Genomic DNA, 12,769 nt, shown 5'->3' on the forward strand with positions numbered 1-12,769 from the left:
ATGGAGGAGTAAAAACGGTCATACACGTAAAATCCCAATCGTGTACATACGAGTGAACGTGGGAGTTGCAGCCCACGAACGCAGAAGAAGAAGAAGAACCCCTACCTCCCACCCAGCTGCCCTCCTCCATTTCCATGTCTGGAGTGAGTTTCTTGTCAAAGTCTTCAGTGTCGACAGGTTAAGGGGGACTGTCGTTGGAGGGACATGGCGGCGGTCTCCACTCAAAGAGAGGATGCTCACTCTGCCTTGCTCTACAACTAAGAGATTATTGTCATCAGGAGGCTTGGTAGGTGGTGTCCTGCATACGTTGAATCTGAACAGGTCTTACTGTGTTCAGGGGATTTGGAGTCAGTGGTGTGGGAGTACCACCACTGAAACAGTGCTGATGATGGGCAGCAGAAAAAACAACAAAACCCAAACAAAAAAACAAAACAAAAACAGAATACATTATAAATATCTTTTCAAAGTCAGTGTTTTTCATAGATTCCATATTCTGCCTTGCTTCTGGGGACCATTCAAACACAAGAACACACACATACATGCTCATATGCACTGATAAATGCATGTTCACTCTGTCTCTTTCTCTCTCTCTCACACACACATGCATGGATACACAAGAACATTGACAGAACTGTCATACATGCACACACATACATGCTCATATGCACTGATAAATGCATGTTCACTATCTCTCTCTCTCTCACACACATGCTTACACACAAAAAAACAAACAACAAAACAAACCATATACACATGTGACTGTCCACATAAAAAAAATCCATTTGAGGTGAACGGCACCAATGTAACTAGGCTGAAGAAGCTACAGTTTATTCATACCTTCTTGTTCCCTCCGATCTTCAAGTAAAAAAAAAATAAAAAAAAAAAAAATAAAAAAAAGAAGAAAAAAAAAACCCCTTAAAAGCCCCAAAGTAAGCTTAAGTCTTTCGGCTACCGCAGTTTTTGTGTTCTCATTGTCTGGAATTTGCTGCCTGTAGGTCTTTGGCACAAACCAACACTCCGGTCTCCCTTTGTTCCAATCCCAGCTAAAATCTCATCTGTTGTGTGAGGTGTATTTGTGATTCCCCCCCCCCCCCCCCCCCCCAACGTTAGTTTGAGCTGTTTTTTGTTCATGGGTTGTTTGAGTATGGTTGAGCGTGGGGATTTTTTTTGTTTTTGTTTTTTGGTTTGTTTTTGCTGCCCCATCATCTGCACCACACCCAGGTTCGTCCGTCAAAGATCAAGCGACGGTTGAGTGTGGTTTGTCATTGTCAGGTGTGGCTTGTTGTGAACGGGTGATTGGCAGTACACCAAGTCTGAACCATCTTTGAGAGATGCATTGTACAAACGCCACATTCATCATCATTAATACTGCTGTATAATTAGTGTATCAATTCTTCAAGACTTTTTACTGGCTTCAAATAGAGGAAATTGGTATGCACAGCAGGTATGAGAATGACATTCAATCATATGCCACTCCACGTCAAAAAAATCACAAAAAAACAATGGCGGTTCAGGCATGCTCTCTCACTCTCCCCCACATAAGCCACCCCCCCCCCCCCCCCCCCAAACCCACACACACTCATCAGATTGAAAGTTCAACATTCTCACCGCTCACCAACCATGCCCACCTGTGGAATCATCTGAAGGACAAAACTCTCCACTCACTGACTGTTTTCACTGTATTTATTATTATTGTCACTGATGGTTATTTTTCTCACTGACAACAACTTTATATCTATCTATGGTCTTTTCCTTTAGATTAATAGATGGAAGCCAAAAAACAACAAAGAAACAACAACAAAAAACCCAAAAAACCAAACTTACCATTGTTTTCTTCTTGCACAAACTGAAAAAAAAAAATCTTCATCATATCTGTCTATTTACACATTTATTTCACTTTATTTTCTGACAGCTTTCAAGCAGCTTGATAGAAAAGGGGAAATCAATATCACTTTGTAAATTATCTTGATTTGACAGCATTATTTCCCTTGTGTCAGACAGTGATAAGTATATTCATAAAAAAATTATTACAAAAAGTAAAACACTCCAGTTGGACTACATGACAGCGATCCAGCATGTGACTATCTGTGTGTGTGTGTGTGTGATCAAATTCAAAGTGTGTGTATTATGTAAAAGCCTCAAGATCGCATGTCACATGCAAATCTTTGTTATTTAAAGTATATGTTTATATGAAATCATTCTTTCATTTGAATCATACAAGGATACTTACTTTGTTTGATGTTAAGGACATGAATCATGCTGTACTTGTGAAGTTGTTTAAGTTTCTTTACATCAGATACAAGCAGAAGCGAAACATGAACTGACTCCAGAGAGATGCTTTCATGAACTTCAGGTTTCTTCACAGCAATCAAAAACCAGTCTTCACAGTACAAGAGTTTCACAATACAACAGTATTTTCACAGAAGACCTACATCCAGATCTACATCTCCGTATCTCCTAACACATAAAAGGGTGGCATAGCAGAAGACAATGTCCAGAGTTACCTCACTGACACTAAATGAAAAATCATAAAACTCGTCTTCAACAACAGTAACAACAGTCAGCTGAGAAAATGATACACTCCATTCCCTCTGATGAAGTTTAAAACCCAGCTGAATTCAAGTAGCTTCCACCCTTGTTCAAAATTAGAGACGTCAAAAATGACTTCCTGGCACAAACTGTACTTGTCACGAGTATTAAAATACTCAACAACAATTTTGTATAATTTCAAAATGTAATGTTTAAGATGAGAAAGATCAGCGAATTAAGTCCCCTAGCATTAATTACAGAGTAATTTCCCTTTTTTACTATCTGCACCAAAACGTTTGCAAAATAAATAAAACTTCCATGCTTAGCAAAAGAAGTTCCTGTTTGAACAAAAAATGATAATAATGACTGCTCTTGTTGTTGGGTCAGAATATCAGATCAAAGTGCCAAGTTTAGAGAATACAAAAAATATAAATATAACAGTAAATGCAGTTTGCATATAATTAGGCTTCTTTTTTTCTTTTCTTTTTTTTGGTGCCCATCCCAGAGGTGCAATATTGTTTTAAACAAGATGACTGGAAAGAACTGAATTTTTCCTATTTTTATGCCTAATTTGGTGTCAACTGACAAAGTATTTGCAGAGAAAATGTCAATGTTAAAGTTTACCACGGACACACAGACACACACACACACAGACAACCGAACACCAGGTTAAAACACAGACTCACTCTGTTTTCACAAGTGAGTCAAAAATCCCACCTTGCTTCTTTCCAGTCAACACTGCCTTGTTTGGAGAGCATGAATCACTCATGGGACTAACTCCACAGCCGTCCTTGCAAAACCAACACAGGCAATTGTCTACCATCAGCCACTGATCGCTGTTCTCAGCCTGGGCATTGGGGACTGATTTGTTGGTTTGCTATTGACTTTTGCTTTTCTTTCCTTCTTAGTTTCCAGGTTATTTATTTCACAGATTATCGGTGTTAGCCTTTGAAATTGTACCATGCAAATTCAGGGGTGCTTAGATTTGGAAATCATGGTATTGAAGAGTGGTTTTAAATATATTAAAAAAAATATTATATTTGTTTTATAAAAAAAATTACCCATTTCAAACCACCTTGACACCTTTAGTGTATTTTGATAATTCTTTAAAAATAAAAAAAAAATGTTCGAAACATGAAAAAAAAAAAAAAAAAAAAAAAAATTGTCTACCATCAATTCAATTTGGTTGGACATGGCTTTTTACTGCACATGCAATGTTCTAAATACTGTAAAAAAACAACAACAACAACAACAACCCACATACAATGGCAACACACATGCCTTCTAACCAGTCTATAAAAGCAGGTTCAGAATTCTCATCAACCATTCAATGTCTTTTGTGTTTTGCATCAGAAGATGTGGTTATGACATTTTAACATCAGAAATAAGAAGGGGGAGTGGGGGGTTGGGGTTGGGGTTGGGTGGGTGGGGGGGGGGAACTGTAAGTAAAACTGGTCTTTTACACTGCAAAATGCTGAAAATGTAGTTCATGTCATTCATTCATTGTGCTAAGCTGACACAGCACAGTCAAAATCATCATCAATGACACTGATGAGTTTTGCAGGAGTTACAATATTGATTTGTGGATGTGTCTCTTCAAACAACATTTGTTTTTGTATTTCTGTTTATTACAACAGATTTCTCTGTGTGAAATTTGGGCTGCTCTCCCCAGGGCGAGCGCATCGCTACACAACAGCACCACCCTTTTTTTTTTTTCCTGCGTGCAGTTTTATTTGTTTTTCCTATTGGAGGTGGATTTTTCTACAAAATTTTTGCCAGGAACAACCCTTTTGTTGCCATGGGGTCTTTTACATGCGCTAAGTGCATGCTGCACACGGGACCTCGGTTTGTCATCTCATCCGAATGACTAGCGTCCAGACCACCACTCAAGGTCTAGTGGAGGGGGAGAAAATATCGGCAGCTGAGCCGTGATTCGAACCAGCGCGCTCAGATTCTCTCGCTTCCTAGGCGGACAGTTACCTCTAGGCCATCACTCCAACTTGATGTGTCTCTTCAAACAACATGACTGGGTGAAAGCTGCAGGACAGCGTGGGACAGGTGTGAGGTTTCTTTCCTGTGGGTCAGCTGATAATGCTCTGGATCATTTTTCACTGGGCAAAATCTCTCCCACAGTGTGTGCACACGTAAGGTGTCTCACCTGTGTTGATTCTCTTGTGGCCTTTTACTTTACCAATCTGAGAGATCACCTGTGTGGATTATCTTGGGTCTTTTTAAGGGATCAGTCTCAGAGAACGCCACCCTACAGACATCACAGATATAGGCAAGTCGGGTCTGCAAACCTGTCTGTAAGATACTTGTCAATTCAAAAGCAGCAATAATGTGTGGACTCGTGTTGTATTTTCCCTGTGTGGATTCTCTTGTGTTTGCTCAAGTGACCAGCCTGAGTAAAAGCCTCACTGCATGCATCACACACAAATGGTTTATGACCAGTATGAATCAACTTGCATGTCTTCAAGATACCAGCCAGAGTAAAAGCCTTCATGCACGCATCACACAAATGGTTTATGATTGGTGTGAATCAACTTGTGTTTCATCAAGTGACCAGCCTGAGCAAAAGCCTTAATGCACACATCACACACAAACTGTGTATGAGCAGTATGAATCAACTTGTGTCTCTTAAATGGAAAAGCCTGAGTAAAAGCCTTACTGCACACATCACAAACAAATGCTTTATGATTGGTGTTAATCGACTTGTGTCTCTTCAATTGACAAGCCCCAGGGAAAGCCTTACGTCACACATCACACAAATGTTTTATGACCAGTATGAATCAACTTGTGTCTCTTCAACTGACAAGCCAGAGTAAAAGCCTTACTGCACACATCACACACAAACGCTTTATGACCGGTGTGAATCAACTTGTGTGTCTTCAAGTGACCAGCCCGAGCAAAAGACTTACTGCACACATCACACACAAATCCTTTATGAACAGTGTGAATCAACCTGTGTGTCTTCAAGATAGAAGCCAGAGTAAAAGCCTTACTGCACACATCACACACAAATGCCTTATGACCAGTATGAATTAGCTTGTGTTCCCTTAAGTGACTAGCCTGAATAAAAGCCTTACTGCATACATCACACAAAAATGCTTTATCACCAGTATGAATGAATGCATGTCTCTTCAAGCTACCAGCCTGTGCAAAAGCCTTACTGCACACATCACATACAAACTGTTTATGACCAGTATGAATGAATGAGTGTCTCTTCAAGCTACTAGCCAGAGTAAAAGCCTTACTGCACACATCACACACAAATGTTTTATGACCGGTGTGAAACAACTTGTGTGTCTTCAAGATAGAAGCCAGTGTAAAAGCCTTACTGCACACATCACACACAAATGCCTTATGACCAGTATGAATTAGCTTGTGTTCCCTTAAGTGACTAGCCTGAATAAAAGCCTTACTGCATACATCACATAAAAATGCTTTATCACCAGTATGAATGAACGCGTGTCTCTTCAAGCTACTAGCCTGTGTAAAAGCCTTACTGCACACATCACATACAAACTGTTTATGACCACGATGAATGAATGAGTGTTTCTTCAAGCTACTAGCCTGAGTAAAAGCCTTACTGCACACATCACACATAAATGCTTTATGACCGGTATGAATCAACTTGTGTGTCTTCAAGATACAAGCCAGAGTAAAAGCCTTACTGCACACATCACACACAAATGCTTTATGACCAGTATGAATAAGCTTGTGTTCCCTCAAGTAACGAGCCTTTGAAAAAGCCTTACTGCATACATCACACACAAATGGTTTATGACCAGTATGAATCAACTTGTGTGTCTTCAAGTTACCAGCTCGAGTAAATGCCTTACTGCACACATCACACACAAATGGTTTATGACCGGTGTGAATCAACTTGTGTCTCTTCAACTGACCAGTGTCAGTAAAAGCCTTACTGCACACATCACACACAAACTCCTTATGACCAGTATGAATGAATGCGTGTCTCTTCAAGCTACCAGCCTGTGTAAAAGCCTTGCTGCACACATCACACACAAACCGCTTACGGGCAGTATGAATCGACCTGTGTGTCTTGAATTCACAGCACTGGGTAAAAGCCTTACTGCACACATCACATACAAATGGCTTATGAATCAACTTGTGTTTCTTCAAGTGACCAGCCTGAGTAAACGCCTTACTGCAAACATCACACACAAATGGTTTATGACACACAGTCAGCATATCACTGTTGGTGTCTGTTGTGACTGGTTCAGTCTTGATGACATCACTGCTGGTGTTTGCTGTGACTGGTTCAGTCTTGATGACATCACTGCTGGTGTTTGCTGTGACTGGTTCAGTCTTGATGACATCACTGCTGGTGTTTGCTGTGACTGGTTCAGTCTTGATGACATCAATGCTGGTGTTTGCTGTGACTGGTTCGGTCATGATGACATCACTGCTGGTGTTTGTTGTGACTGGTTCAGTCTTGATGACATCATTGCTGGTGTTTGCTGTGACTGGTTCAGTTTTTATGACATCACTGCTGGTGTTTACTGTGACTGGTTCAGTCTTGATGACATCATTGCTGGTGTTTGCTGTGACTCGTTCAGTCTTGATGACATCACTGCTGGTGTTTGCTGTGACTGGTTCAGTCTTGATGACATCAATGCTGGTGTTTGTTGTGACTGGTTCAGTCTTGATGACATCACTGCTGGTGTTTGTTGTGACTGGTTCAGTCTTGATGACATCATTACTAGTGTTTGCTGTGACTGGTTCAGTCTTGATGACATCAATGCTGGTGTTTGTTGTGACTCGTTCAGTCTTGATGACATCATTGCTGGTGTTTGCTGTGACTGGTTCAGTCTTGATGACATCACTGCTGGTGTTTGTTGCGACTGGTTCAGTCTTGATGACATAACTGCTTGTGTTTGCTGTGACTGGTTCAGTCTTGATGACATAACTGCTGGTGTTTGTTGTGAATGGTTCAGTCTTGATGACATCAATGCTGGTGTTTGTTATGACTGGTTCAGTCTTGATGACATAACTGCTGCCATTTGCTGTGACTGGTTCAGTCTTGATGACATCAATGCTGGTGTTTGCTGTGACTGGTTCAGTCTTGATGACATCACTGCTGGTGTTTGCTGTGACTGGTTCAGTCTTGATGACATCACTGCTGGTGTTTGTTGCGACTGGTTCAGTCTTGATGACATCATTGCTGGTGTTTGTTGTGACTGGTTCAGTCTTGATGACATCAATGCTGGTGTTTGTTGTGACTGGTTCAGTCTTGATGACATCAATGCTGGTGTTTGTTGTGACTGGTTCAGTCTTGATGACATCACTGCTGGTGTTTGCTGTGACTGGTTCAGTCTTGATGACATCACTGCTGGTGTTTGTTGTGACTGGTTCAGTCTTGATGACATCACTGCTGGTGTTTGCTGTGACTGGTTCAGTCTTGATGACATCACTGCTGGTGTTTGTTGTGACTGGTTCAGTCTTGATGACATCATTACTGGTGTTTGCCATCACTGGTTCAGTCTTGATGATATCACTGCTGATGTTTGCTGTGACTGGTTCAGTCTTGATGACATCACTGCTGGTGTTTGTTGTGACTGGTTCAGTCTTGATGACATCACTGCTGGTGTTTGCTGTGACTGGTTCAGTCTTGATGACATCACTGCTGGTGTTTGCTGTGACTGGTTCAGTCTTGATGACATCACTGCTGGTGTTTGTTGTGACTGGTTCAGTTTTGATGACATCACTGCTCATGGTTGCTGTGCTGCAATGTTCAGTCTGGAACTTGAAATTCACATCTGAACTATCACTGCAAACACCTGCCAGAGAGTATTCAGAAGTCATTAAAGTACGAGATCCACAATTTATGTCAACTTCCCTTTTCCCTTTGTCTACAGGCCCGAGCTGGTGATACGTATCACTTGTCACACTGTGATCAACTGGTTCACCTTTGATACCTGGACCACTGTTTTCCTGTCCGTCTGGCTCAGCCTTCGCAGCAGATGATGGATTCCAAGTGTCTGTCTCACAGGGTGAGGTGGCTGTGCTGACATTTCTCTCAGAACCGTCACAATATGTGAGACCTGCAACAGTCCTCAAACAAATGTTAACAACAACATCCCGCTTCCTGAGCTGAACACCATCATCAATCAACAACCACCTCTGCAGTTATCATTCTTGAATCATTTAGATAAGAATTAGTTTATCCCTGTTTGTCACAATGACAATGTGAGTCTTATCCACAAAACCTGTTGACACCAAAAACCACCTTTCTGTAGTTAAAAAAAAAAAAAAAAATCACAAATGCTTGAAATTCAGTCAAAGGGCCTAAATGCTTAACATTCAGTCAATTAATCAGCCACAATGGTCATAATCCAGCTGAAAATCATGCCCACAAATGTATGAATTCATTCTGTTTAGCACCCACATGCACACACACACATTCTATTAGTATTAGTGTGGAAAACAGGTGAGGGATTGGATGTCAGGAGGAGGGGGGTGCTATTAAGAGTTAACCCTTGAGCAGGGCTTGGATTTAGCAGGTGCCCAGGTGCAAATGCTACCAAAAGTTGGCTCAGGCATGCAAACTGTCTGTCTAGAGTGCCCATTTGGCACTAAAAATTTGATAGAGGCGAAAGAAAATGAATCACAAGACCCATCAAGAAAGAAAGATCGAACGCGGTCGATCGAAAAGTTAAAGTGTTGACTGCTGCAGCTCGCTTTGTGGAGCAGAATCTTTGCGCATGTGTGATCAGATGTTGATGTTCATGGCGCATTAGCCAAGAACGATGTTTCCAATCTTCAATGTTAAAAGAAAGGCTCCCGAAACAGAGACGAAAGCTCAAGATGACAAAAAGAATAAACAGCAAAGCCTGGCAGAAAGACTTTCCTTGGCACACCGCCGAAACGAAGAAAGATGGCAACCAAGTGCTTGTGTGTGTACCGTGTCGGAAGGAGACCGAAATGAGGGGAGGTGGGATTGGAAAAGCAAAAAAATGAACTTCTTTATGGATCAAAAGTGATCAAAAGGTTCACATTCGTGAGGCACTCGCAATCAATGACTGAATTCATGGTACATCAACTGTATAATTTGAGCATGGTTGCAGCATGTATGCAAGTAAATCAGAAGTTATTTGAATTCTAGTCATGAATGTATGCATCTAGTCTGTGTACAAGGTTTATGGATGCCACAATGAGAAAATTAATGACCATATGCAGAGAAATATTAGAATCCTTGTTATCAACAGGCCCATGGGGTTTAGGCGTGTGGACATTTTGAATGCGGTTTTCCAAAGATCAACACAAATGCAAATTATAACTCAATAAAAGATTTTATTTCATTTTATAATGCTGGCACCCAAAACCACAATTGGGCATTCAAATGTTTTGTCCAGAGTGCCTGACTCAGTGACTGGCACTCAAAAAATCAAAGAGTTAAATTCGAACCCTGCTTAAATGTCCCAGGACTGTAATTTCCGTTCTCTTCCAGTGTGCACAAAAGTGCCCCAATATGGAAACATCTGTCTGTGTCATTACAGGAATTTTCCTGTTGCAAAATCATTAAGTTCAAGTGACATTGCTATAACTAGTGTATAGTGTGTTCATTTTCCTTTCAGAAAAGTATAGCTCATATCACTGATTCTCCCAAATCATGTGATGGACTGAAATGGGTAAGCTTGATTTTTGCCCAATCGCCCAAAATAAGTAACCAAAGTCCTGTTTGAAGCCATGACAACATGCAACAACAGAAAGTCAATATATAATGCTAGAGATAAATAAAATGAACAATTAAAAAAAATATATACATATTTTAAAAAATCATCATTTTAAATGCACATGTCAGAGATCAAAGATGGCTACTGGAAGGAGAGGGCAATCTATAGACATGCACAGGGGAGATTATACATTTCCATCTTCAACCCCAAATCACACACACACACACACACACACACACACGTCTAATAACACTCAAAGCGAAAAGATGTTAAATCAGAGAAAGAACATCTGCTGAAGAAGGTCACTAGCCGTACCTACTTTAAATTTCTCCGCATAAACAGGGATGTACTTTGCACAGAAAAGGAATCAGACCCCTGCCGGAGTCTACACCAGCAGGTCATAGTACACTATGTGGGCAGTCCACACCATTAGGCAGAGAAAGGATTCCCCCTCCCCCCCAACAAATATGCCCTGGTAATGTCTCCTTGATACAGTTTAAATTAAAAACAATATAATTGAGCAACTGACATGAACACCGATCCTGTGTCATCCACACCGGCAGTGGTCCTGCTTCTTCTGCCACATCAATCTCTATCTTCACCTCTGACATCGCCAGCTGATCAGGGGACGCCATTCGGTTACAGCGTCTGGAAGCAATCATGTTAAAATATCTGAATCATACCCATGTAGTAAAGAATTAAATTCGTCTGTGCGTGTGTGTGTATGTGTGTGTGTGTTTGTGTGTGTGTGTGTGTGTGTGTGCAACTGCATGTAATTAGGGCTAATAAATGAATGAGCCATCAAACACATGCATGCACACACACACTTCCGAAGTATTTTTTTCCCCCAGTCATTCAAATCCCACACGACACAAATACCTGTTATGTGGCTCTTTTTAAAACATCAGTCATATATATTGACACATCTGGTATATACACACACACATAAATATGACCTCCACATGAGTGTGTGTGTGTGCGTGTGTGTGTGTGTGTGTTTACGTCAGTGTGTGTATGTGTGTGTGCATGTAATGTGATTCCGGTCCTGAATCTTGGCACATGGTTTCTAGGACCAAAAACGGAAAAAGCAACATGGTGTCACGATATTTTAGTGACTGAATCCGCATCAAAACTGAATGAAATAGCGCACAAAATAAAGAGTCGAAATCCACTGAAAATGGGTAATATCGTTTCATGATACATGCACAAAAACTGCCGGTAAAATAGGTTCCTGAATTTAGGATGCTAAAAAAGGACTTAACCTGCATAAAACTGACACTTGGAAAAGTTTGCACAACCCAAACATTCGCATCAGCCACTTCAGAACTTCTGCACTTCCGAACAGCGCGCGCCGGAAGTTAACCTGAAAGGAAACGGTATTTCCTGTCATTTTGAAAGGGACTTAACCATGATATCAGGATGTTATTGCTACCATTATGCATCTATTATTGTCTTGAATGCATGACACTAGAGTCGATACTATGTACAAAGAAAGACTACTGACGATCGTTCCTTTGTTGACATCATGTTTCCTTGGCTCCACCATAGACACTAGAGATATTAGTGTCTATGGCTCCACTCAGCAACCCCGAGTAACCGAACAATGGTAATGTTGGAGTTAGCTCCCTTCAACAGAAGACCAAAGCAGCAGAATCAAAAAATCAAGACAGTGTCTTTGTCAGCAGAAGACTATGAGCAAAAAGAACCAAAACTTGACATTTCATTCCTGGTGTTGCCAGTGTTATTTTCCTTTATAACTATAGTTTATTAAAATGCCACGTCTACAGCCGGCTCGTTGTAGGCCGCCGGTGTTGTTGTGGACGGAGACAGCCAGTGACCTGACTGAAACCTTGTAATGATAATAATTATTATAACCTTATAGCCTTATCCTGAATATCTGTACAAAATGTCAGTCTGATCAGTGTTTCTTGTTTCTTTTCCAGGCAACAGCTGCATTGAACTCGAGGGACAGAGAACTTAAGAAAGCGGGGGAGGACGGACCGGACCGGGACTGAAGGGAAAGAGTGAGGCAGGGGGGGAAAGAGACGGGGGGCCTGGGGGGGCGGGGGGGGGGGGGGGGGGGGGGGCGGAGAGAAAGATGGGGTGAGGGGGGGGGGGGCAGAGGGGGGATATATAAAAGTGAGAGAGGGAGGTGCAATAAGACTGAGAGGGGGCCGGGAGGGGGAGGGGGGGATACAGGCAGACAGCCGGGAAAACAGACACTATAGAAAATGATCAACTCACAAATGAAGAGCAATCACTGAGAGAAATGCAAACACACATGAGAAACAGAGACAAACACCGTGACAAAAAGACACTGAGACAGACGAGCTGATTGGCAGAGCAACAGCTGCATTGAACTCGAGGGACAGAGAACTTAACGGAAAGCCGGCGGGGGAGGACCGCCGTGACCCGACCGCCATGACCCGGGGAAGGGACTGAGACATGAATCGAAGAGCTGAACGACTGAACGACAAACAACAGCAGCGGCAGCAGCAACAACAACAAAACAATAAACTTTCAAATCAGCCGTAAAAAAAAAC

The 12,769-nt window shown here is 41.5% G+C and overlaps 1 protein-coding gene across 1 annotated transcript in view; it reads right to left on the reverse strand.

Moving 5' to 3' along the window:
* Positions 1 to 2,720: 2,720 nt before the first annotated feature.
* The window catches only part of LOC143291004 (uncharacterized), a 10,540-nt gene continuing 491 nt past the window's right edge, over positions 2,721 to 12,769 (reverse strand). Inside the window, exons 2-5 of the mRNA XM_076600592.1 lie at positions 11,504 to 11,589; positions 10,756 to 10,874; positions 8,010 to 8,594; positions 2,721 to 6,884 (exon numbers count right to left, since the gene is read on the reverse strand). Of these exons, the coding sequence (XP_076456707.1) occupies positions 5,290 to 6,884; positions 8,010 to 8,594; positions 10,756 to 10,874; positions 11,504 to 11,589 (2,385 nt within the window). The 3' untranslated portion in view covers positions 2,721 to 5,289. The remainder of the gene's footprint in view (positions 6,885 to 8,009; positions 8,595 to 10,755; positions 10,875 to 11,503; positions 11,590 to 12,769) is intronic.

Source organism: Babylonia areolata, chromosome 16 (assembly GCF_041734735.1).
Source record: "Babylonia areolata isolate BAREFJ2019XMU chromosome 16, ASM4173473v1, whole genome shotgun sequence".
NCBI lineage: Eukaryota > Metazoa > Mollusca > Gastropoda > Neogastropoda > Buccinidae > Babylonia > Babylonia areolata.